Genomic DNA, 26,396 nt, shown 5'->3' with positions numbered 1-26,396 from the left:
ATTTTTCGATCACTGATGGCCCAGTCGAGGCTCGTCCATGCCCTTTCCCCGTCCCTAGCTTGAAGTTATGATATTTATGCTTTCCTTTGTGAATCATTTAAAAAAAGAGAAAATAGTTTCCTTGTTTGGCTCCTATGATAGAAAAGAGAGCAGCTGAAATATGGAAGATATTCTCCTTCGCAAATCACAACTATTTCAACTATTATTTCATGTCACAGTTCTAACCAATATCTTATATCTACACTATTAACAATCTTTAAAACAACCAAAAAAATATATATATATATATCCAATTTGCTAACATAATTAATCTATAATAAACATTCCTTTTCGAGAAATAGCTTTTACTCTACAACCAACACTGGAACACATTCTTCAAGAAAATGCTTTCCATAAAATAAGTCATTCTCCCAAAAAAAATTAATGGAAATTGTTATCGGTTAACAATACTGCAGCATGCTACTCAAATACGTCGAATTTTTTTTTTAAAAATCTCAACAAGGCTACGAAACTATAACCCTGGAGAGACGGACAGAGCAATTCTAAAAACATCATATATCATTATATACACACAAGGGACCCTTATGCACAAGACACCGGTAAGAACAGCACAGCTTTGTTTGCGGCTACTGCCCCAATCCCCCAAGAAAGATGAGATGAGTTGAGTTGGAATAGTTCTGCACCTAACTCTATCACAGACTATTTACAACAGAACCATAAATAAATTGCCCCTTGAAGATGCACAGCAAAACTTCAGTTTCATGGGTTCTTTTTACCTATACTGTTCTCTGACAATCGGCGGCTTCAATTAGAGAGGATCAACCACTCTTGTTTTCCTATCGTTGAGTAGATTCTTTATCTTACCCATCTGAACATCATTTTATCCCCCAAAATCCCGGTATAGATAGTCATCTTATTTGCTTGGCTCTCATGTCTTAGTGGAGTTCTTGCCCCTACCTCCTCCTTTGCCCTTGCTGCTACCAGTTACATTCGTTGAGATGGGTGCCTTACTACAAGCACCTTGGGAATCCACATCAGCAAGACCATTCTCCAGTGCTCTAACCAGATTTTCAAAGTAGTTTCGGGTGACACTGTTGCAATTTGAAAAAACAGAGGTGTCATTAAAATGTTAAAATATCAATATTAACTATCAAACGCAAAACCATCTTATCTCTTCCACATATTTGAGAGGTGGACTTGCAGCTTAGGCAATAATTATCCCGTGACATTTACAATGTAAATCCTAGTTTGGGTTAGGTACCCCTCCAATTTCCACTATTCTGAGGCTGTCCTCTTTTTCCCATGGAAGTGGGGTAATTGTTAGCATAGACGAGGCAGCAGTTAGGGGGGTGAGCGTGGGAACCACATAAAAAAAGAAGTGTTTTCTGGTCAATTGAGGGTTTAAATGCAAAGCGCAAATTAGAGGACAATATTAGTGAAAAAATCGCAAACAAAAAAAGAACTTGCAATTTATGCATAACTCAAGATACATAACTTTCAACATGAAAAATTATATAAACAAAAGAGTTAAAAGATTATAATTAAGTGCAAAATAGTTAAGTTTAGTAATATGAGATCTTCAATGACATCCACATTTAAGTAAAAAGTGTGAAACCAGAACTCTTGAATTAATTCTGTAGATTGGCTCTTAGCTGAAGAACCGTCCATACTTTATGCTTCTAGGCAACTGTGTAAGATAAATTACCTTGTTAAACCAGCGAGCTTTGTACGGAAATCATTGAAATCCTTGGACAGTGCTGTCGCATTAAGGTAAGTTTGGAGTTCCTTTTCAGCACATTGATGAAGTCTCTCTAAACCAGCCTCTGCCTCACCTGTACAGATAAAAATGTTGCATACGGAAAAGTAACAGAAGCATGAGACAAGTTTGCTGAAGATGGTCCAAGAACAAGGTACACAGATGATGAAAACTGTAAGTACCTTGTACATACTCAAAAAACTGCCTTTTCGCTTGCTCATGTTCCGGTAGGTAGTATCCATATGCATAGGTCCATTTTAATACTCTCCTACATTCAACTATCTGCAAATTGTATAGTGGAACATCAATTGCTCCATATTACATGCCCCAATAAAAGAACACTTCCAAGTTCAGAATAACTACATTATCTGCAGGAAGTGATATTCTGATTAGTTACTTGAACGGGAGGAAAACATGTCAATGGATAATTGACTTTGGGCCTAACTGAACCCCAAAAGCTAAGCTCATAAGGTGAGAATTTCATTATCATATAAAGAGTCCAAATGTACCTTAACCGACTCCAACACCCTGCACATCCAAAACTAGACATCTGGAGCGTGGATGATATAAACGGAGGGCTACATCGGGTAAACAATGAATTGGGACAGGTCTAGCGCTGATATTGTAAAGATGGCACCTGGGCCTAACTCAACCCAAAAGCTAGCTCATGAGGAGAGGATTGACCAAGTCCATATAAGGAGTCCAATTTCTCATCCCTCTATCGATGTGGGGCTTCTTAACAGACACCATGACAGTGTATGACCATCTTATCTAAAAGGTTAAGATGTTAGAGAGAGCACACTTTTGTTTACTCATTTTTTTTAATTTTTTTTTTGAGATTAACTTTTGTTTAGTTAATTAGTTAATTATATTCTCAACACGTCCCCTAGGTGCGAGCACAAGTTTTTTTTCATGAATCAAGCACGTGAAATTCTTTTTGATAATAGGCGGCAGTGAGAGTCGCTCTCAAAACCACTACCAACTTTGATACCATGACAAAGAAATGGACTTTAGCGTTACTCAACCCCAGAAGCTTAAGTTCATGAGGGAAGATTGTCCAAGACCCAAAAAAAGTCCAAATGCAACTTAACCCAGCAATGTGGGACTCCAACAGATGTCATGGAATGCTAAAATAAGTTAGAGAGGAGCTTTAGAATAGTGCCTATTCAAGAGGTGGGACGATAGAAATGAAGGAGTTTTAGCCCATTAGTCTAGCGAAAAGCATACAAAAACATGTCATTGTCAATAAGAATGAGAATATTGTATCTACCCCACCAAAGATCCCGAATCCATTTTCATTGCAAATAAGACTTTGATTTGAGAGTTGAAAAAGTGAAGAACAAAACAAGAGATATATGCAAGCAGGATAATGAGAAGGTAAATGAACATGTTAACTGGAACTTCAATTAAAATGGGCTTCAGAAAATTTGGAGAAACTGGATATCCAAAGTGAGATTTTTCGAAATGGTCCACTCGGTTCCTTTGGGAGCAGTAGACACATCAAGGAGACCCTCTGTTCCATCACTCTTCCCTGTGATGAAAGCCCTTAGTAAGCTCTTCGAATAGGACATAGCTTGAGGAAACATAAGTGAAATAAGGTGACAAAGGTAAGGGTCGAAGACGTCTCCATAGTGCATCTTCTGTTCTAAAATGATACATTAATTTTTCATAAGCAGCAAATGAGGAAGATCTGTTTATTCGAAAGTATCAAGGCTGCTTATCAAGATGAGAAAGTCGGAGCTGATTCTACTCAGAGAAGTGCAAATATTTTTAAGCTAGGTTCAACAGGTGATGTAATGTAGTTTCTCTTTACTAAAAAGTATGTCGATCTTCCTGTAAAGAGGAAAGTCACTCTCATAAAATCCATTCTCTCAAACATAGCTACATATGTGATGTCTATGTGCACTATAATATAAGAAACTCGGTAAACTAATACAGAATATCTTATGGGATGGCTATAAAGGGAAAGAAGAGATGAATCTGGCAAAGATGACAGTCCCCCCCCCCCCCCAAGTAGGTGCACATTCACAAATTACTCATTTTCAGCCAAATCCTTCTTCTAGAGAAATAGCTATCCAATACTTCATACAAACAGGAAGCCCCTACGGTTGGAAAATTTGTTGCAAAATACGGATGAACACAGTAACTGTTTTCCGATCTTCATCTGATTTGCAACCTTATGTGGGGACTCACATGGGCAGTGAGGAGGGGGGGGGGAATTTAATTAAAAGGGACTGAATCCGTATTTTGGTTTGATGTATGTTGCAGGAACTTAATCGTTAAAGACAAATCACCAAATCCCAATGCATAGTGCCAAGACTTATCCTTGAATGACACCCCCCAGTCCCCCACAACCCCGAAAATTCCTCTTCCTTCACACTATCTTCCTTCAATATCATGGATAAGAAGGCCAGAGTAACCAAAGTTCATAGAAACTTTGGATATTGCGTGTCCTCAACATAGTTTAGCCCCTCTGGGATGTAAAAGATATCTCTTCTCACGATCACCATAGTGTATGAAACAAATGTATACATTTTGATAGGAAACCAATTCAAAACGGGGAATGAGATGAGGCTGATGATTTCCTACCAAAGATACAGCCATATGTAGTACATAGAGGGTAGCAAATTGATGTGGACTAGGCCAACCATGAACTGATTCCTTGGTGTATCCATACTATTATAACTGCTTGATTGCCGGAGGAATGCCATTTAACTAATGTTTTAAGCAACGTATATGTGAAGAAGATTGCAGTGTTTACCTGTTGCCAGGAATCTATAATGAATTTCAATTGTGACTCAGGTTGGGACTGTATTTCACTAAGCTTTTCAAGCTGCAGAATAAACCAGAAACTACATTAAACACATATTTGAATACATATCAATTGGAAAAAACAAAATTTATGCCTGGATAGATAACATAAGAACAAAGAAAAAACAACTCATTTCCAGTAAACAAATTCTTCAGCACCAACTTTTTCTATAAAGAGCACTTACTCTTATTTTGTCATTTCTTTAGCTTGTGTATACTCCAGGGGTGGCAATTGGGTGGGGTGGGTTAAATTTGGGCAGGTCATGATGGGTCAAGACAACAAGCGGGTCAAGACACAACCCAACCCAAATTTGCATGGGTCAAAAAGGGTCAGGTAATGGGTCATACAACGGGTCAAAACTCAACCCAACCCAAATTTTTACTAAGTTTAATTTTTTCATTTGTTCTTTTAAAATATTTTAGGACCTATAAAATTATTTTTTCTTTATTATGGTTATATATAGCATATCAAATTTTTTTACAATATTTTGACCAGATTTCTCATGAGCTAATTTGGGTTACAAATCAACCCAATTTTTAATGGGTTGAAAAGGGCAGGTCAAACATAAATGGGTTGGGCGGGTTGAGTTTGATTTTGTCACCCCTAGTTTACTCTATGGAGCAAAATCACCAGGCATAAAGTAAATAATTAGATAAACCAAGGAGTACAATTGCAATATACACTGCACTACAGCAAGCCAAGATTTATCAAACAAAGGCACACATTTGAAAATATCCTAGACCAAAATTACAACTGCACCCTAGTTTCAAGTACACAACAAAATACCCAGTATTGTCCCACAAAACTGAAAAAAGTACCATAGTAGCAAGAATAACTGTCGTCTGTAAGCAAACACATATTGTACTTACATGAACAGTTTGCATTTGATGCAGATCTGCCATGGCTTTTTGCCTCGACTGCCGTCAGGAAAACAAGGAATATTAGCCTTACAAAAGTGAATGGGAAATTTCAATTTTCACAAATTAACGCATGTTTCACAATTCTCAAGAAGGATATAAAGTCAAAGGGAACTTTCAATTTCACAATTTTTAATGCACGTTTTACCATTTCCAAGATGTATATAACCTGTTTCTAGAAAACAGTAGAAGATCATTTTTTGTACTCGTTTGCATCCTCTACATGTTGAAAGAATGAAACTACATATTTACCTAATTAAAAAAATAGTAGAAGAGAGAGCTCACAAGAAATATAAATCGATGGCATCAACAGTATTCTCATTTTCTTTTAAGGCATCAATCATCAACAATTCAAACAGGGAAGTGTAAATAAGCATATTCAATTCCAGTATCTACAAAGAGAAGTGGAAAGAAGCAGCAAACAGGGTAACATATGACATAACCCAACCCTTCAGCTCACACTCCATAATGCTTCTACCCAATATTTGTGCAGCTTCAATAAGCACGAACAAAATAAATTCAAAAGGAAACAAGATAGAGAGACAGAGAGACAGTTTTGCATCCTTTAGATCTCCGGAGAACAAAGCATGAAAATTTGATTAAGCGGAGTTTTGATAAAATCATAGGAAAGTTGATTGGATTAAAATTGGTCTAGGCAAAGAAAAAATGCATCTCCTAGCTGATAACAAGGCCATTGACAATGTCGAGATGGCCTCAGTCACTGACATTTGGTATGGGCGGGTAGAAAGGAGGAGCAAGTTCATCAAGAGAACGATGATCAGCAGATGAGTGTTACTATGGTGTGTGACTTATACCCAAAAATGTGTGACGAAGATCAACAAGAATCAAACTCCCTTGGCATGAGTAAACAGGGAGCTCATGTGACTATACATAATATAGTGTCTACTCGCAACTCATTTTGGTATTCATCAACACTAAAGACCATGCAGGTTGATCACATCAAGTATCAAAATGCTTGTAAGTGGCAATTTATATTACCTATGTGTACTTTATGGCAAAACTACACTTCCGTCGAACTCACTTGTTTTCTTCTCATTATGTTGACATGGTTTCTGCTCTAATTCTATAGAGAAGCAAAAACCTTTACAGTTGGCAAACATCTGTCACGCGGCTTAATAACTATACAAAATGCAGCACAAGAGTATAGGCGCAAGACTTGCATAGCAAGTTTTATCTCCCGCAACCCAAGATAGAACATTGTACAAGTAAATTATAACTTTAGGCCAACATTAAAGACATTTAAAAGTAAAAAAAACATATATCCCCTATTCTTACCTGTTCCTTTTATCAACAAATCACATAGATTTACAATTGAAAATATCCATGGTTATGGGGGTGAAATTGACTATAAACAGAAAGGGAAGTACTAACAAATAAAACCAATTAGTGAACCACCCACTTACACAAACGGGGATTGAAAAACTTTAGACGAACAGAGTTATCCATACCGATTGATTGGTTGCCCAACGCTCATAGTAATGTGTGTATCTTTCCAGAGAGTTTTTGGCCATCTCCCTCCTCCTCTCAGATTCATCATACTATATGCAACAATGTATACATAAGCATATAGGACATCAACCAATTGCATTCAGGAGATCAATAATTACAACCCAAATTCAAAGATCGGGATGTAAAAGAACAAAACGCAAACCAATTATGGGCAAACTGGAAAACTCACCACGCCCTCTTGCTTTGCTGATTCATAGCGATTACACGCATAAAATCCACCGGTCCTTTCACCATGGTCTGACCATGCACCAAGACATAACCTATGAGATATCAAATAACACTACGAGTAAGGACCTTTTGGTAACCACATCAAATACTTCAAAATGAGTATATTCAGTATCATCTAATTAAGCTTGTATAACAAACAAAGTAAGTCCCTGAACAACAAGTGAATGCCCTAGAAAAATCCTTGACGAAATAATGCCCATGTTCATTGATAAATATATTTCTTTTCCTTTGGTTCCCCACATAAAGAGTGCATGGAAGGTAGTGAACTTCAAGAATGAGCAGTCTAATGTACAGAAATAGATATAGGTGCAAAAGCCTTACCAGCAAAACTCAAATTTACATGGTGGCGTACAAGTCATGTGCATACACCCTTGGTTCTTCTCAATTGGTCTCTTGCACTTTGGACAGGGCTTGGAATTAGCCAAGATCCTGAAATCACCAGAAAGGAAAAAGTTAGATGTGAACAACCTTATTTTTATTTGGGATCCAACAAGTGTAACATCTCAACCTATTAACCAAGAACTAGTTCAATCCACACTGGATTGAAATAACAAGAAACCACAACAACATACCCAGTGAAATAACAAGAAACACCAAATAAAAATGATACAGATGAGTATCAAACGTTATACTACTTGACAAAACCTTATGATCATTATTAAGTGTTGTAGACATAAAATAAATAACTTAACCAAGAATCATTCATGAAACACTAACAGAGATATGAAAAACAAAATAAAAGCGGACAATCAGCATTAAGATGAATACTTACCAATTCATGTTTTCCGACTCAGCACTGTTTTTCAAAATCCACTTGGACACAGTATCACAATCCACGGGCCGATGAGCCTCTTCTGTACACTGAAGGAAATAACGGTACAATAAGAACGACACTTTCATGAACTATAAAATGAAGCTTATACAAAAGTGAAAAGAAATCTCACATTCCAACAAAAACTAAAGGAACAACAGCAAGTAACATCATAGCTTCCACTTCCAAGATCATATTCTATTGCAGAATCACAACCTGGAGCAGGACACCATTTTGTCTACAGAAAACAAGAAAACAATCGTGTCACACCTGCTAGCAAAAAAGGCAAATAATGCAGGGACAATCAAGAGAGACAAAAGAACCCTTGCAACAAATAAAAGTTGTGTCAATAAAATGTGATATACAATAACCAATTCAAGTTGATAATTTAAGTACTCAATTTGAAGATCCAGAGAACCCAGCAGAGACGGCAGCAAATACTTTTCTCTCATTAGTTAATTTCTAAATGTGAAAAGATATCCCTTATAGTATACATCATTAATAGAAAGGTTATGCAAACAAAAAAGTAGTTTTTTCTTGAAGATCAACCAATCATCTATACCAGATGGAAGCTAAACAGCACAGCTTATGTACAAACATTTGTTTTTCTTGAATATCCCGTAGGCAATGAAGAAAAATGCAAAGGAAAGAAGGGGAGAAAAGGTTAAAAGAAAGAGAGAGAGAGAGAGACAGGAAAACGGGAAATTTGTAAATGTGAGATAAAAGACCATGAGACTTGTAGTTTGTGTAGTTACTTATCACCAAAAAATGCTAAAGGACCAAAATACTGAACTTAAAGCAATTCTTGAGTCTAAAATCATAAATAATGGCATCCCCATTCCAATCCTTATGAAGGCCCTTTACTAGATTCACCTTCTTTCTGCTGTTCTCTGCTCCGCCATGTATATGTTTTTACAGATGTATAAAAGACGCACAGGAAAGAATATCGCAGGCCCCCGGATACATATAATTCAAAAGAATATGTGACGAGTTCATACGCAGCAAAACATTACTTCTTTAATGGTTCGATTAAATAATCATGGGTAGCATAATGAATCCAAAATGTACAAGTCCTCAATAACATCAATTAGTTGATTATAACTTTCTTTGTAGTCGCAGTCTTGATAAAGTGATGGGAGTAAATTCATATTTTTCCAGGTGCATGCTGAATAAGCAAATGCATTTGGAGTGAGTGAGCAACTAATCAAACCCCTCTTTCATGATATGACAGACTATCAAATTCTTGGACAAGAAATACACGCACAAATAATCCTTTTGCACCATGGTGCAATGTCCATCCTGATATGCATAGTGCAGTAAAACCACACTTTGAACCTCATATGAGAAACACATGAGACCTTTCAACTTGAGCTCAGTGCAAGGCCTTGTCTTAATTTCCTGGCAATGAGAAAACATCAAACTGACAGAACTTGGCACCAACCTTTCTATTGTCCTCAATATAGGATCTAAGAAGGTAGCGATAGTACTTGTCCTTATCTTCACCAGATGTCAATGTATCAATCATATCTTGACCAATGGCAACATCGCATGATGGGTCAGGACATCGCAGCGTCAAGCATCCAGGGCCGTCATTGATGGATGTGGTAATGTAAGCTGCCAGAATAACAAAAAAAACCATTACACAAGAAAATAAAAGACATGGCAGATAAAAGACAACCAAAATTCTTCAGTAAAAATTTGAACTGAATAAGATACTGACGAAGAGTTCTCCCTTCATGATGCAGCACAAGAAGCCTCATTGGTTACCATTTAAGCATCAGTATTCATAAAACAGCAACAAGGTTCTGGGGTTTGCACGTCCAAATGGATTACACTTCCCTCTTCTTTTTTTTTCTTCTTTTTCTTTTTTCTTTATTTTTTTAATTAATATTTTTGGAAATTGATGGATTGCACTTTTCAATAGAGAAGGATTTGTACCCTAAATAAACTGAAAACAAATATTGGATAATAAACGTCGGAGAATATCAAATTAGACACTTATTTCAAGTTCAGAATAAAGCAGAGCTATATATGTGGACAAAAGCTTTAAGAAGAAACAAACCTTTCCAGCAAGTAGTACAAAAAGGATGACCACACCCATCAGATATTATGCCATCAGGAAGGAAGTTCTCAAAGCAAATCCCACACACCACCTGCCGAGAGACTATCTTGGTTAGATAAACAACGCAGATAGATTCAGAACACCGGAGAGAGACAGCAACACAAATAAATGTTATAATGGCTAAAAAGTGAATCAATTTCCGGTAATAAAGTAGAGAACTTACTTCTATAGCTCTTGAAAGAGGGACAACGGGCTTCTCCAACAAACCAGCAGACTTGCGCACTCGTTCTTCATCAGCAAACCACTCCTCATGCACCTTGTTCACACTCCTACAATCATCATTGTTTATTAGTCTTCTAGAAACAAGTCAAACAGAAGGAAAACCAAGTCCTTCATAAGTAATATACAAGTGGAAAGCACAAGTACATAGTGTGATAACATTGCACAATTCACATTACCAAAGATGCTCATCGAGTGAAAGCTACAGACAACAAATATGTCAATCCAAGTAATAGCACCCAGCAGCACTCAGAATAACTATTAACTCCTACGGTTAAAGGGGGGGAAAGATCAGGTTACCAGTTATAGCGTCGAAGTAATATACAGGCAGCTTCTCTTGATATGGAGAGAAGAGTAGAAATTGTCGTCATATCCTCCTCCTGTCGCAGACGTATATCCTCTTCCTTCAAGACAGTATAATTTTTCTGCAAATTGCAAAGGCATTGTGTGAATCTAAAACCGAATAGGAATTAATGACAAAGAAAAATCCGAAACCAAAAGGCATTGAATGAACACTTAAATGGTAATTCTCACAGAAAGGAGCTAAATTAAGAGAAGCCTACTGTATCACATCAAAGTGTGTACTAGCAGAGAAAATCAACTCTAGCTCAAGAGAAGCACATCGAAGTGATCACTAGCTAACAACATAGCTGTCCCACAAAACAAGCAAGTAAAGAATACTCACACAGCAACTCACCAATCATTACGATTCGAATAGACTGTTCACTTCAGCTATAACCCTACAAATCATATACTAATATCTTAAAAAGTTTTGACACAGCCCCGGAATACAACTATATATCAGAAGTCATCAAATCCGCAACCCCATCAATCAAGATGTCTCTTGTTCATCACGTGGTATCTTTCCACGGTTTAGACAAGAAAGGTTGGTGAGTTTTTGAGTTACGCACACAATTATTCTATCCTTATGCAAAAAAGCGACCAAATCAAAACCAAAGACCCCAATTCCAATGAAGCACTCACCTGAATTATACAGCTCTACATGACTACATATACATAAACCGTTTCTGAAGGTTACAACTTACAATAAATATTCATAAGCAGTTAAACTATTCTGGCATGTGACCGGAAGGTACGGGTTCAAGCCTTAAAAACAGCATCCGCCAGAAATGCAAGCTTTATGCAGTTAAACTATTCTATCCCTACATGCGAGTAATACAAAAAAGGCGCAGGATTTCTAGTGAAATTCACTTGGAAATACACACCCAAATCAAAATCAAAGACCCCACTTCCAATGAATCACCCACCTGAATTATATAACAGTTTCTGAAGGTTACAACTTACAATACAATAAGTATTGATATGCAGTAGAATGAAGCAGACCAGGATGTACATAAGAGTATTCACCCCCAACTAGTTCAAGATCAAGACATAGTAGTAGTAATTTAGTACAATCAGAAACAAATTTCAGTACCTGGGAACGACTGACAACTTGGTCATCGGAATCATCGGTTTCATTACCCATGAAATCATAATCAGCAACATCACCGTCACTATCTACAGCATCGCCGCCATAGCCATCACCGTCACTGTAGAAATCTTCATCCACCGACTCCATATCATTAGCATCGTGCATATCATCTTCGGAATCCATCAAAAATAGATGATCAAACACCAAAACTACAGCTGAAAATTTGTTGCTGGAAACCCTAAAGGCAAAATAAATTGGAAAAGTGAAATTGGGGAGGAAAAAAAAAGGTAGGTTGTTGATTATGATGTGGGGAAAAGGGAAGAATATGAAATTGATTTAACTATTTTTGTGTATATAATGTTTTTTTTTTTTCGAAGGGAACAATTGTCGTGTCCAAAAGAATCTCTGGTTTTAGCTTTAAGAGAGTTTAAGAAGTTTGGTAAGGATGTTTACTTGCCATGGAAATCTCAAAAAGAGGTTTAAACAAGGATTAAGAATTGCTATAACTATTTATTTGCGTATTTAAATTCTTTATTCATGATTATTTTATTTTATTTTTGAGTAGAGCTTTATAGTTTACATATTTCAAATTTAAAAATTATTGTAGAAAAAGGTTTTGTATAGCAATTTAAATTATGATTATTTCAGAAGAATAAATTTTAAGGTTTAAGAATTGTCATACTGATCTATTTACGTATTTAAATTCTTGATGTATAAATTTTCTTGAGTACAACATTAGAATTTGTATATTAAAAAAATTATTGTTTCATTCGAGTAATCGTAGTATTGTTTGTGTAGATTTTTTGTCGTTCGATTTATATTATTATCTGATTTTTTTTGTTATTTAATTGCCATATTATGTGTACAATATACCTTTCTCGTATCTCAATTTGTGAGGCTCCACTAATATGTAATATTATTAATTTACAAATACCAAGTTTTAGGTGTCTCTTGGCCCCAAGTTTCCAAATATTCTTGGAAAGTTATTCTTTGATGAATTTCACCATGCGTTTGGCCATAAATTTTTCCAAGTTTTGGTGAAGTTTCAAAAAAATATTATTTTGTACCTGTAAGTTCTAAAAATTATTTAAAATACCCATGAGTTTGTGTTATCATTTTATAATGAACATGTTCCTTTTAAAAAAAAAAATTATAACATAATTGGTAACAATCAACAACAACAAAATAATAATATGGCAAGAGCAACACATTAATCGAATTAAAAATAAATTGTTCATTTTTTCAATCTTGTCACTCAATTATTATTTTTCGGAGGAGGTAATAACAAACCATTCTTTTATAAAATATTTTCACATTGTACGAACAGTCTCTTAAGTTGGTTGGTCACATTAATAAAGTAAGTTGGTAGATAAATATTAATTAAAATTAATAATTGATGAGAGTTTTTATAAAATATAAAAATTTGGGTAATTTTTAACTTTTTAAAATTTCTCAAATTCTCAAGTTCTAGTTTTTTCAAGAACTTGGGAACTTGGAATTTTTTCCAAATAATGACAAATTATATGATCAAACACTAGTTCCCACATTTTTTTCAAGTTTTTCTCAAAAATTATTTGGGCCAAACGGCACCCTAATTTTTTTAGAACTTGATAACTTATAATTTTTGCCAATAGTAAATTATATGAACAAATACTAATTCCCAAGAATCTTCAAATTTTTTCTAAAAACTATTCTCCGCCAAACGTGCATTTTGTTCCTCTCCCAAGGTGGTTTAGTAATTGTTTCTAAGAAGGGACATGTCGCATGTTATTAATTTATTTTTAGTAAAATTGTACTTTTAACATATTGTTTTCTTTGCAAATGAATTGAATTTAGTTATTTTACTTGTTATGTTTTTAATTTAATCTTTAAGAAGGAATAGACGGATATCATTTTTGCTAGATTAAAATTATATTCAAGTTGATTATTGAATGTGATTATTTATTTTTTAATATTAAATATTCTCTTGTTATTTTTTGGAAAAAATTGGTCACTAATTATTTTCGTGTTTATTACTTTGTATTTTAGATATACATGACTATAGAGGCTCGTTTGGTTGAGGAACAACAACAAGAACAACAATCCAGTGAAATCCCACAACGTGGGTCTAGGGGTAAAATGTACGCAAACTTTACTCCTACCAAGGTAGGACAGTTGTTTTCGAGAGACCCCCGGCTCAAAAAAGCATAAAAAGGAAGTCAGATAAGGCTAAAAAGTTCAAAGCAATATGGGACAGCAAATAACCAGTAACGCAAATAATGAAAGTTACATAGATAAAGTAGAGTAATCAAAGTGCCAAAAGTAATAGAAATATAATACCAGAAGTCAGAGCACAAGAAATTACAGTGAGCTAATGCGCCTACTAATACGGAAGAATAACGAGACTATTTACTAGCCTTCTACCCTAATATGGACCCTCCACCCCCTCCTATCTAAGGTCATGTCCTCGTTTTAGTCGAGGAACAAGTTATTTGAAATTAATTATTTTAAGATTTTAATGTGAGATAAAAACAACACTACAATCTTGAAATAATTAATCTCAAATAAATTATTCAGCAATTTTATATCATCAAACATGAGATGAATTCATTCTAAAATTAATCTTGAAATTAGTTATCCCTTATCTTTTGTACCAAACCAATCCTAGGTGTAAAATTGAACACTGTCAAATTTTATTAAAGTTAAATTACACATGAATTTGCTGATATTCGATTGATGGCACCTAATTCACTAATAGACTTTAATAGAACTTGGCAAAATTTATGATATTTCTATCTTGAACGTGATTTATTAATCTATCAATTATTTTTTGGTATTAGTTTAATTTACGAAAAAATGTTTGATTCGCTCATGTACTCTTCAAAAATAGTTACATGCATTCCTTGTTGTGCTTATTTGATATATTTATTTTCAGCACTCAACTTTTGACACATATTTATTTTTGAAATTTCTCTTATCTCCCTTTTACTAATTTACATAGAAATTTCTTCTGATTTTAATCTGGTCACAATTATTCTTCATCGACAAATTTTATATCACTGTTTGATTCATAATTTGCACAATCTCATAGTAATGGAGAATATATTTCTCCTTTTATTTTCTATACTTCTTGTCAATTTTCTATTTCATCTGACAAATTTTTTTTCTAAATTTTGATATTTATGCATATATAAGTGATATACTAAAATTGAAAGGGTGATAGAATATTCGATTTGGTTGCTAGAAATGCAAGGATCAAAAATTTATATTTGAGGACCTTATAATTGCTTAAGTGAGTACTATTCACCTCACCCCATAATTTTTTCTTGAACTAGTATTCATAAAATTTCCCCATTTACTGACTTGATGATGTATAAAAATATTTTTCCAACTCATTGTTGAACGTAATTAGAAGTGAGTTGAATTTAATTGGAATCAAATTTAAATTGAAAAAATAATAATCATGTCGCCACATTGGAATGGAATAATAAAGTAAGAATAAGAAAAATTATACTTTACTCTAGTCTCACTGCTGAAAGATGTGATCGTTTAATTGATAACAATTTTTTAGATTGACATCTTAGAATTAAGAAAAAGTTCTTGATTCAAAATTTACAATAGAACATACGTAGAAGATCGGACTAACGGACTTGAACCCGCAATTATAATATTTTAAAAGTGTTGTTTTTAAATAACTTTTGGCAAGAATCAATTTGTGTTTGACCAATAAATTTTTAAAATAATTTTGAACAATAATTTGTGTTTGATCAATCTTTAAATTTTTTTTACAAAAAAAGTGTTTTTAGATTTTTTTTATTGAGTTTTTACAAAATAACTTTTGTTGCTCTCCGTAAACACTTATTTTTTTCAAAAAATTGATCAAACACCCCGCTTTTAAAAAATAAATAACTTTTTATATATCAAAAGTAAGTTATAATGAAAAATAAATCATCCAAACAAGCTATAATTTTATTTTTCAAATTAACTTATTTTAAATAAGAATATTTTTAAAATTAATTTTGTAATATATAAATAAATTAAAAATGTAATATATAAACCAACTTAAAGCCCCTTTTTAGCTTTTGAACTTGTTTGCCTGATGCTAACTTTAAGCCATAAAGTTCTTAAAGTCAGTCAAAAATGAAAAGTTAGGATTCTTAACTTTTTTTTTCTAAGTGCTTAAAGTCATTTTCTTTGACCATGGAAATTACTTTTATATTCCTTATATTTTAACTAAATTTCCAAACTACCCTTTTTTTCTTTTAACCCTAAAATTCACATCATTTTCTTCATTTAAGCACTTTTATCCAAACACTCAACTGCTTATTTATAAAAAAAACTTTCAGCACTTCATACATAAAAGTTATTTTTTTAAGCCCATCCAAACGGGCTCTATGTCAAAAGTGGAGAAAATGCCATGAGTAGTCCCTTAATTACAGGAGCAGGTATAAAATGATCTATTGAAAAAAATTATGCGAATAAACAAACATATACTAGTTAATTAGTTAACATAGATATAGTTTAGTTAATTTACAATTCACCACTAATATTTTGCGTTAATCAAAGTTCAAATTTGTATAATTCGCACGTTTTTATAATTTAAAATTTGCATAACTTTTGGAGTAACTGGTAAAGTTGCTGCCATGTGACCAGGAGGTCACGGGTTCAAGCCTTGGAAACAGCCTCTGGCAGAAATGCAAGGTAAGGCTGCGTACAACAGACCCTTGTGGTCGGGCCCTTCCCCGGACCCTGCGCATAGCGGGAGCTTAAGTGCACCGGGCTGCCCTTTTTTATAACTTTTGTATAATGTAATTTTGTATAATATAATTTGTATAACTGTTTAAAGTTCAGATGTTTGTGTTTGTATAAATTCGTTATTTTGAGTTTATGCAAAAATAACTCAATCATACAAACGTACCCTATGAATTATACAAACTCACTCGCGATTTATACAAATCCGCGAATTATGCAAACGAGACAACTTAAACTATAGTTATAGCCCGTAATTATACAAACTGTAATTAAGGAGCCTAATTAGATTTATTATAATGGTTATCTGCGAAATTTCCCCTTAACTATACACTTACCAAATTTAGTCTTTTAATCATACAAAAACTCATCAGATTTGGTCTCTTAACTATACACTTACCGATTTTAGCACCTTAGCTATACAATTACTGATTTCAGTTCTTTAAGTGCTCAAAAATTTATCAGATTTGGTTGTTGTCTTTTTTTACATACAAATAGCTTAGGTTTATATTAATTGAACTCTTTGTGAAGTTAAATCTTTAACCCATTTTTTTAGTTGTTTTATCCTCACTATTTTTTTTAAAAAATTACTCTTATAAAAAGAACAATAACCTTAACGATTCAAAAATAAATTAACGAGGAAAAATGATCCTAATTTTATTTAATAGAAGATAAAATGAAACATATAATTATTGTTAATGACGTAAATATGATATGTTTTCTTCTTTAGACGATTCGTAATTAGCGCATATTTTTTAAATTCTATTTTTCATACAGAAGAAAAATAAAAAAAATGATTTTATTGCTAAATTTCGTTAGGTAATATAAAATGAACAAAATAATAAAATCAATCTATTTCAAAAAAAATAATAATTGCAAATCTATTATTTTGTAAATTTTAACTTTTGAAAAATTAAACAAATTTCCTTCAATAACATTGTTGGAGTACAAACTTTGGTATCAAAATATGTGAGGAAAAAACTTTTAATTTTATTCTCATTGCAAAAAAATATTTTTTATTAAATGTAAATAAATCTCCCCCACACCCAACGGGTAATCTTTTTTCTTTTTTATTATAAAGCTTAGCATATTCAAATCATCAGTAACAATAATATTTCATTTTAACAATAAAATTGTGATTTATATTTTATTTTCTCGTGAATTTTATTTTGAATCGTTGAGTTTAAGGTTATTTTATGAAAATAATTTTTTTAAAAAGTAACAATTAAAAAAATGGGTAAAAATTTTAGTTTCAGTAAGTTATGAATTCTGTTAATAAAAACTTAAGTTATTTACATAAAAAATCAAATTTGACAAGTTTTTAAATATATTAAAAAATTAAAATCAATAAGTATATAATTAAGCAACTATTTACTAAGTGTATAATTAAGGTAGCAAACTACTCCTGTAGTTTAAAGAGGGGAGACATTTTCTCGTCAGAAGTGCTTAGTGAAAAGATAATAACTTAATTGCTCAAATACACTAAAACCCTAGCCTCCACATCCAATTCTCTTTCAGCTTCCCTCTGTTTTTTTCAGTTACACTTGCATCAAATAATCCCTGTCTGCTCCGGCCGGTCGCCGCCGTCAACAATGGGGAAATCAGAAAAGAAGCCAAGCTCTCAGCCCCAGAAACCAGAAAAAAAGCCAAGCTCTCAGTCACAGAAGAATTCTGCAGCCGATGATGACATGGATCCAACGGTGACTCCCTTTTGCCTTTTCTATTTCTATTAATCAATCACGTATAGTATTGGATTGATAAAGAGCTGGGATAAAACTCAAAAGATTTTGGGATATTTTCACGTATAAATGGGCAGGACTATTTTCCCCTTTGTATTTCTTCTTTGGATGAAATTAATTTGTTTTAGGTTAGTTTGTATATTTGTCCGTATAAATATTTGGGGTATTAAGGCAAAGGCTTCACCTGGCTAACCCTATAGCCGTCATTGTTTTTTTTTATATGGTCGTATATTTCTCTCTATCGTATTCTCTTCTTAGTAATGGGGAAGTCAGAAAGTAAGGGTAAATCAGAAAAAATTATTCTGCAGCTGACGATGAAATGGATGCAACGGTGACTTCCTTTCCACTTTGTATTTCTTCGTTTGGTGTAATTTAAGATGATTTGGGGTGTTTGGGTGTAATTTACAAGAATGATAAGGTAAAACAGACACTTTTCCAGTGTAGATAGTTGTCAATTATGTTAAAGTTATAGACTGATAGAGAGTTGGCATAAAATCAAATCTTTGGGATATTTTTCTTTATTTTGGAGTTCTCAAGTTCATTTATTTTGGGTTGCAGCAATACTTTGAAAATAGGCTGAAAGCACTTGCAGCTGAGAAGGAAAATGGGCAGAACCCTTATCCACACAAGTTCCAAGGGGATAACCATTTGTCTATCCCTGAATTTGTCAAGAAATACGGAGTTTTAGAGAGTGGAGTTCATTCTGAAGATGAAGTGTCCTTGGCTGGTAAATGTTACAGCATTTTGAGCTTATTTTCTTGATCCTTTTTTTTTTAAAAATGAATTTGCATCAATAATTGTTTTTTTTGTAGGAAGGATAATGAACAAACGTGCCTCTTCTGCAAAGCTGCTTTTCTATGATTTACATGGTGAAGGTGCCAAAGTTCAAGTCATGACAAGTGCTAGGTGGTTCTATTACTCTATCATTTTGTTGTTTCTGAGTAGTAGAAACTTCTTTCACTGAGAAGTATTATGTCCTGATATATGTGCAGAGATTCTGTGTTGAATGAAGAGGACTTTATTAAATTTCATTCTGGTGTGAAGCGTGGAGATATTGTTGGAATTACTGGATGTCCAGGTGTGGGATTCTTGTTTCCTGTTAGTTTAGCGACAGATGTTATCTGTGGTAGTGTGTCTTGGTGGTAAAAGAAAAGTTCTGTAAGAAGAGAAAAAGTTACTCTCACCATCACTCCATCACGTACTTAAACACCATTAATTAACATAGGAGAAATGAACTGAAAACACAATATGTATGTATTTTATTGGACTGGTGTACTGAAGCAGATTGAATGATTATGATTTGCATGTGAAGTTATGGTCATATTTAGTACCATAAAAGCTATTCAGCTATCTAAATGAAAGATACAATTGATTTTTCCCGTCTTTACTAGCAGTAAATTGCATTTACCTGACCTTTTCTCTTCTAACCACTTACTGCATGGATGCTAATGAATCTGTCAAGTTGTTATCATTTATCACAATTAGCATTTTAGAAGAAGTTGCATTAAAATGTTGTAGAACTGGTGAATATGAAAATATTATGTGACCTTCACTCTATTTATCTTGCTTGGTAGGGGCTCAAGTTAGACTATGCAGTTGTAGCCGCTTGCTACAGCTGAAGATCATAGCTTGGTTCCTTTTTGTTGGGGGTGGGTTAAGTAGATCTTTTCTTGGTCCTCGACTCTAAAGCTTTGATTTGAATTCAAATTTAATTAACATTGTTTTTTCCGGACCCCATGATTTCTATTTTTTTTTGAAAGAGGAGGTTGATAACCTGTTAGAGGCGAGACACAGTTAATTGTCTATTCATATTTGATTTTCAAAAAGTATAATCTGGAGAATTATTTGATAAAGCTGAAAGTTTTCGAAAAATATGGGCTACAAATAGAGCAGTGACATACTTACAGAGAATACACAAGTTTCAAGCTTTCATAGTAAGGGAGAGGAATGGTAAAATTTTGTGAATCAGTAAAAACAGACGTTGAGAGAATAGATGCATGCATTTGTAAGGAGAAAAGAAAACACGGGGTTTAGTTGGTAGGTACATGAGAGAAAATAATACACACATATCCCATTACTTTTATTAGACCATGATTAACTTAGCTGACCTTTGTCAAGCTGTCTCCTAAATGGGCAATGGTATTCATGTTGAATATAAAACATTTTCTTGAGTCTGTGCATTAGGGGTGTGTATTGGTCGGTTCGATTTTAAGTAATATAGGTTCGGTTTATCGGTTTTCAGTTTCTAAATATGCTAAACCGATAACTAAACCAATAAGATATTTGTTATCGGTTTTCGGCTTATCGATTTTTGGTCTTTAACGGTTCGGTTTAACCAATTAGAAAAACTTTTAAAACAAACATACGAATCCTGGAGCCGACGTTTTAGCAACTTGCAAATCGCCACTGAACCTAAAGCGGCAAAGCCTAAAGGGTAAATACTAAAATACTAAATACTAAATAGTATTATATAGTGATTAACTGATTGTATATTTATATTAATATTTTTTATTTGATATTTGTGTATTAGTAAAAAACTAAAAATTAAATTAGTAAACTATTATAATCTTAATGGGTTATCGGTTCACCCAATAACTCAATATTATAAAACCAATACCGAACCGATAACCCAATAATTATTTTTTACGAAATCATTAAATAAACGTTAACCTAATAGCAATAAACCAATGACACTTTTTTCGGTTCGGTTTTTGCACACCCCTACTGTGCATTTTTGTTTCTGGGTTTTGCCATAGTCTCTTACTTCAAATATTGTCTGCTCTGCAATATCCAGGGTGAATATCTTTATTGACATGGTGTAGTTTATGCAAAAAGATCTCATGAGATGATAATAATGATGTTTTGGTTTCGTAACATATTTCTAACTCTTCCTACCTCATTCATCAGGTAAGAGTAAAAGGGGAGAGCTGAGTATTTTTCCCAAATCATTCGTAGTGTTATCTCACTGTCTTCATATGATGCCACGGCAGAAAGGTGCACAGACAGAGACAGCTAAGGTTAGCGAATTTTGTTTTGCATTGTGTCTAAGCTGGTCCCAGTGTAATTGAACTATATCTAATTGTGCTGCAGAATCCTGAAGCATGGGTCCCCGGAAGTGGCCGCAATCCAGATACATATGTGTTAAAGGATCAGGTATCTTATGCCTCTCAAATTTTTCAGAATTTTTTTTTCTTTCAAGTACCTTGCTTTCATCCTACTTCCTTTAAAAGATTTTATGCCTCTGACTTGATCATGTGGTTCATTTCTTCTTTATGTCTAGGAAACACGATATAGACAGCGTTATTTGGATTTGATGCTGAACTTAGAGGTCCGGCACATATTTAAGACCCGTGCAAAGATCATAACTTTTATTCGGAGCTTTCTTGATAATCGTGACTTCCTAGAGGTTGGTGTTTATGAAACTGTTTTACTTTACCTTTGTTAATTTGCGATTATGATTTTGGCTTGAATAAACTAGTATAATTGTATTTGTAACAGGTAGAGACCCCCATGATGAACATGATTGCTGGTGGGGCAGCTGCACGTCCATTTGTGACCCACCACAATGATTTGAATATGAGGCTTTTCATGCGTATTGCTCCTGAACTATATCTTAAAGAGCTAGTGGTTGGTGGATTGGATCGTGTCTATGAGATTGGGAAACAATTCAGAAACGAGGGAATTGACTTGACGCACAATCCTGAATTCACCACTTGCGAGTTTTATATGGCATATGCAGATTACAATGACTTGATGGATCTAACTGAAAAAATGCTAAGTGGTAAGTAACCTAAAGATTGGGATCCAAATGTTGTAGGGGAAGCCTATGTATAATCTTTTCATGATATTTATTCTTTTATTTATATCTTACTGACTATACATGAACAGGGATGGTGAAGGAACTTACAGGCGGCTATATAATCAAGTATCATGCGAAGGGGCTGGAGAGTGACCCAATTGAGATTGACTTCACTCCTCCATTCAGGTTTGGGAGCTCTACGGGTATGTCATGTTTTGATTTTGTTTACAAGCACTAAGATACTTTTGCTGTTGGTTCTGCAGAAGGATTGATATGGTAGAGGAATTGGAGAAGATTGCAAACTTGAATATACCCAAGGATCTATCAAGTGATGAAACCAACAAATATCTCATAGATGCTTGTGCAAAGTTTGAGATCAGATGTCCTCCACCTCAAACAACTGCTAGATTACTTGATAAAGTAAATTTTTTCTCTCCGATCTCTTCCCGATAGCCAATTTTTACATATGCAATCTAGAGGCTCGCTTTTCACTGCTGGTCCCCTTTTCTTTTGTTTTGTCGTGTAGTACTTCTCTCTAGTGTGATATTGTAATGTTTGACAGCTTGAGAATCTTTTTCAGTTTCTGGGCTTTGTGTTGAGAAGAATGAAGGAAAGGGGCTCTAACGGATGTGGACATCCACTTCTGTTTTCTCCATGAGTGTCCCTACATGAGGCAGCAAAAGCCTACTGTAAAGGAAGAGAAGGGTGTGTGAAAAAATAGAGGCAAATGTTAGAAAATAAAGAGGAAAAAACCTATCATATTTTAGAGGAAAGAAATAGAGGTGAAAAGGGTGCTATTGTTTTAGAGCTATATTAGTGTGAAATACTGTAGTTTCTGTGGCATTTGACCTGCAATATGCGTTATTGGCAGTAAATGTTATCACGGATTGTTAAATATGATATGGAGCCTCATTGTTAAATTGGTTTTGAATCAATTACTGTATGTCTGCTGTTTGGCATGTAACTTTGAGAAATGTGTGAATCAGTTTGCTGTATGTCTGCTTTTCGGCATGTAACATTATCAATCATTTAATGTTATGTCCCATTTTTGTATTTATTGGTGATACCTTTTCAAAAAACATGTATTTACAGGAGTCACGTGTTCTCATTCTTTTGACACTATTGGTGCTATTGTTACCAATTTTTTGCCTAAGCAGCTTTATGACGTTGGTACTAATTCTTTCTTCATTTTTTGTGAATTTAGCTTGTGGGGCACTTTCTGGAGGAGACATGTGTTAATCCTACTTTCATTATCAACCATCCAGAGATAATGAGTCCTTTGGCAAAGTGGCACAGATCGAAACCAGGCCTGACAGAACGTTTTGAACTGTTTATAAACAAACATGAAGTATGTATTCTGTCAAGTCTTTCAAACTGTATTTTACCACTCCCAATACAAGTTGTAATGTGTTTCTTCTCTGTTAAATAACTTGACAGCTTTGTAATGCATACACTGAGTTGAATGACCCTGTTGTCCAACGCCAGCGCTTTGCTGATCAACTCAAGGTATCTGTGCGAAGTGTGCATCCTGACTTGGTGGTTGTTTGTGTTCATCTTGTGGTATCATCTCGATTATGTGCAACTACTTACTTCGGCATAATTAATGTCAATTCAGGACCGTCAATCAGGCGATGATGAAGCTATGGCACTGGATGAGAACTTTTGCACAGCTCTTGAATATGGGTTGCCTCCTACTGGTGGTTGGGGATTGGGTATTGACCGACTTGCAATGTTGTTGACAGATTCACAAAACATCAAGGTTTGTGCCTTCACTTGATTCTTTGTTAGGAAGATTGACCACTTAGTTCCAATTTATTTGGGAATGTTGGAGCATCCCACATTGGCTGAGGCAATGGGCTGTTGTCTTCCTAAATCCTATATTATCTTCATCAATCCTCACCTCATGAGATAACTTTTTGAGGTTACTTTAGGGCCAAGATTTATTTTCTTAACATGGCATTAAAGCCAGAGCAAACTAATCCATGTTGTCTCAGCATTTTCCTGAACTCTCCTTTTCTTGTCACTTCTTTTTTTTTTTTTTTTGAGAAAGTGTTTCGTATCATTTGTGTTAGATACTGAAATATTTTTTTCTGTCCCTTGTTATAATTTTTTCTACAGGAAGTTCTACTCTTTCCAGCTATGAAGCCACAGGATGAGCCTACTTCCAAGGAAAGGTAAAGAGTTCCTCCTTTCTTTTCTTTGAATGATATATGCTGGCATTAGTGTTTGCTGTTAGATGGATTGTGCTGACAGCTAGCTGACTGATTTAGCTGTCCCAAAAAAGGGGAAAAACTAGCGAACTGATTGGTCTTCAAATCAATATCTCTAGTCTTGGTGGGTAGAGTTTGTACTTGGCACCCATGGGTGTGGCCTAGTAGAAATTGAAGTGGGCCGACAACCATGAGGTCTCAACTTCAATTTCCTACAGAGACAAAAAAACACTAGGTGTTTTTTTTCATCTATCCAGACCTTGATGGATAGAGTTACCCGGTACATGTGCTAGTGGGAGAAGCTGGGAAACGGACCACTGCACAACGAGTAGGATTCGTGTCGGAGGAGCTGGGAGATAGCAGATAATTAGTTGAGCTGCGCACACGCTAGCTGGACACCAAGAGTTACTTTGTACTTGTACTGATGGAAATATGCATGTCCTCGGTGAAATAGTCGAGGAGCATGAAAGCTGCCCTGGATACCACTATCATAAAATAGTAAATAATATCCATGATAATGAATATGGACTAAGCAGTGGCCATGTGTGACCTACTTTTGAGGAATATTTTCGAAAACAATTTACAAGGTTCTTCTCCGGTGGGTTTGTGAGTGGGGCTAATCTTGTTTTTACCTTAGCTATAGGAAAAACATATATTTGCTTGTAAATTTAATTTATGATGTTATGTTTTAGCTAAAGATTTTTCTGCCTGTGAAACCTGTGTTTAAAATTTTCAAAGATAATTTTTTTTAATCACATTATGTGAAGTTGAATCTTTATTTAGTGGAATAATATTGAGAACTAATAAGAGAAATGAGTGATGCTGCGTTGCTAGTTGAATTGTGAGAAGTAGCACATGTTTTAAAAGAAACTTGAGGATATTGTGTTACATGAGTTGCATTGTTAAATGGGAAGGGATTTGTGGGGGAATTTTATGTCTTTTACATGGAATAAATTGGACAATGCCCAGAACTGTGGCTGGGTGCTTGCTTGGCATGAAATGAGAGCTGTAGAAGAAAGCCTATAAAACCTTTTTTTCCCAATAACTGGGAAATTCCTGAGGGCCCGTGGTGCACAGTTCAAAGTACCAGGCTTTTCTTTGCGGCACGATTTAAGCTACAAAAACCTTTATTTCCTTATATAACAGTGGATGATTAGGAAAGAACTAAATAGGTGGTGTGATGCAGGGGTTGCTTTTTCAAGACATAGCCTATAAGTTAACTTGCTGTTTGCGTGGTATTCTTGGTGGAAAGTAGAAAATACAGGAACTTAAGATGGATTTCACAGGGTTTTTAAAGTCTGTTGCACCTGTGGAAAAGGATATTCTGTCGTCATTCTACTGTCTAAAAAACAGATACTGCAAAAATGAAAACTTCCACAAGGAAGCTTCTTGCATTTTGAGACAGATTTCATGTGCTTTTTCCATTCAGCTATTTTAGAAAATACGTCACACTTTTCATTGAGTTTTCTTTTCTCCATCCAGCAATAAAAAACCTCAGGAGGAAGCTGCCAAGCCTCAGGATGAACTTACAATGCAAGGTAGATAAATCTGGTAGATATGCCTGACTTCCTTTTTATTTTCTTCTACTTGTCGAGTCCCGGGAAGGGCATTTTCATTTTTGCCTTTGCATGTAGACATATCCTAGTTTCATTGATGTTCGTCTTGGGGGGAGCAATGCCTACTAACTTGTTCGTGCATTGTTACAGATGTGGAAAAGCAGATTTCCGACCTCACAATGAAGTGAAGATCATAGTTATATTGGACATTGAGTTCCTGCTACTCGTGGAGTAGCAGCTTTTTGTGATACCTTTTTGACAACTTAATTTATGGTAATTGATAGTTATGATAAAATGCTATCCTTAATTTTTTATTATCAGAAACTTCACTCATAATCCAATGAATATGGTTGTATCAGTCACATACTTTTAGACTACTAATATGATTTTAATTAAAAATTTGCATGCTTATGATTCAAACCTTGGGAACATTAGCTTATTGGTCTACAGTTTGTTCTTCCAATGCACGATAGTTAAGTTGCTCTGCCAGTGGAGATTTTAGTTCACGTGCTCTTTTTGTACTTAGTGTCTGTTTGG

General features: G+C 34.5%; 2 protein-coding genes across 3 annotated transcripts; one reads left to right on the top strand and one right to left on the bottom strand.

Annotated features, from left to right (window-relative positions):
• Positions 1-457: 457 nt before the first annotated feature.
• LOC129898617 (probable E3 ubiquitin-protein ligase ARI7) lies at positions 458-12,298 on the bottom strand. The gene is made up of 15 exons (XM_055973225.1): positions 11,831-12,298; positions 10,696-10,820; positions 10,340-10,445; positions 10,117-10,207; positions 9,496-9,668; positions 8,188-8,292; positions 8,016-8,104; positions 7,565-7,672; positions 7,185-7,275; positions 6,955-7,044; positions 5,438-5,485; positions 4,518-4,589; positions 1,939-2,038; positions 1,706-1,832; positions 458-1,091 (listed from the first exon to the last, which is right to left on the bottom strand). The coding sequence occupies exons 1-15, from the start codon at positions 12,008-12,010 to the stop codon at positions 929-931; spliced, it is 1,668 nt and encodes a 555-aa protein (XP_055829200.1). The 5' UTR covers positions 12,011-12,298; the 3' UTR covers positions 458-928.
• Positions 12,299-17,956: 5,658 nt separating this feature from the next.
• On the top strand, positions 17,957-26,257 carry LOC129899190 (lysine--tRNA ligase, cytoplasmic). Of its 2 annotated transcripts, none has more exons than XM_055974045.1 (16): positions 17,957-18,255; positions 18,853-19,021; positions 19,107-19,200; positions 19,287-19,372; positions 21,202-21,311; positions 21,385-21,447; positions 21,575-21,700; positions 21,793-22,075; positions 22,183-22,279; positions 22,357-22,513; positions 23,298-23,441; positions 23,531-23,599; positions 23,709-23,852; positions 24,212-24,267; positions 25,786-25,854; positions 26,010-26,257. In XM_055974045.1, the coding sequence occupies exons 1-15, from the start codon at positions 18,148-18,150 to the stop codon at positions 25,847-25,849; spliced, it is 1,770 nt and encodes a 589-aa protein (XP_055830020.1). In that variant the 5' UTR covers positions 17,957-18,147; the 3' UTR covers positions 25,850-25,854; positions 26,010-26,257. The 2 variants fall into 2 exon arrangements, with proteins under 2 accessions (XP_055830020.1, XP_055830019.1); XM_055974044.1 differs by having other exon boundaries at positions 25,786-25,841; positions 26,010-26,256.
• Positions 26,258-26,396: the final 139 nt, after the last annotated feature.

This window comes from Solanum dulcamara, chromosome 8 (genome assembly GCF_947179165.1).
Source record: "Solanum dulcamara chromosome 8, daSolDulc1.2, whole genome shotgun sequence".
NCBI lineage: Eukaryota > Viridiplantae > Streptophyta > Magnoliopsida > Solanales > Solanaceae > Solanum > Solanum dulcamara.
The sequence above is the reverse complement of the archived record's forward strand: the minus strand, read 5'-3'. Positions and strand labels throughout refer to the sequence as shown.

Bases quoted from the DNA above. Each gene is read 5' to 3' on its own strand.
- LOC129899190 (XM_055974044.1), top strand. From the start codon at position 18,148: ATGGGGAAATCAGAAAAGAAGCCAAGCTCTCAGCCCCAGAAACCAGAA. The intron at 19,373-21,201 runs GTGTGGGATTCT...CTCATTCATCAG, and splicing joins TGGAATTACTGGATGTCCAG to GTAAGAGTAAAAGGGGAGAG. The intron at 23,442-23,530 runs GTATGTATTCTG...ATAACTTGACAG, and splicing joins TGTTTATAAACAAACATGAA to CTTTGTAATGCATACACTGA.
- LOC129898617 (XM_055973225.1), bottom strand. From the start codon at position 12,010: ATGGATTCCGAAGATGATATGCACGATGCTAATGATATGGAGTCGGTG. The intron at 10,821-11,830 runs GTACTGAAATTT...TGCAATTTGCAG, and splicing joins AAGTTGTCAGTCGTTCCCAG to AAAAATTATACTGTCTTGAA. The intron at 9,669-10,116 runs GTTTGTTTCTTC...TTATTCTGGCAG, and splicing joins TTGTACTACTTGCTGGAAAG to CTTACATTACCACATCCATC.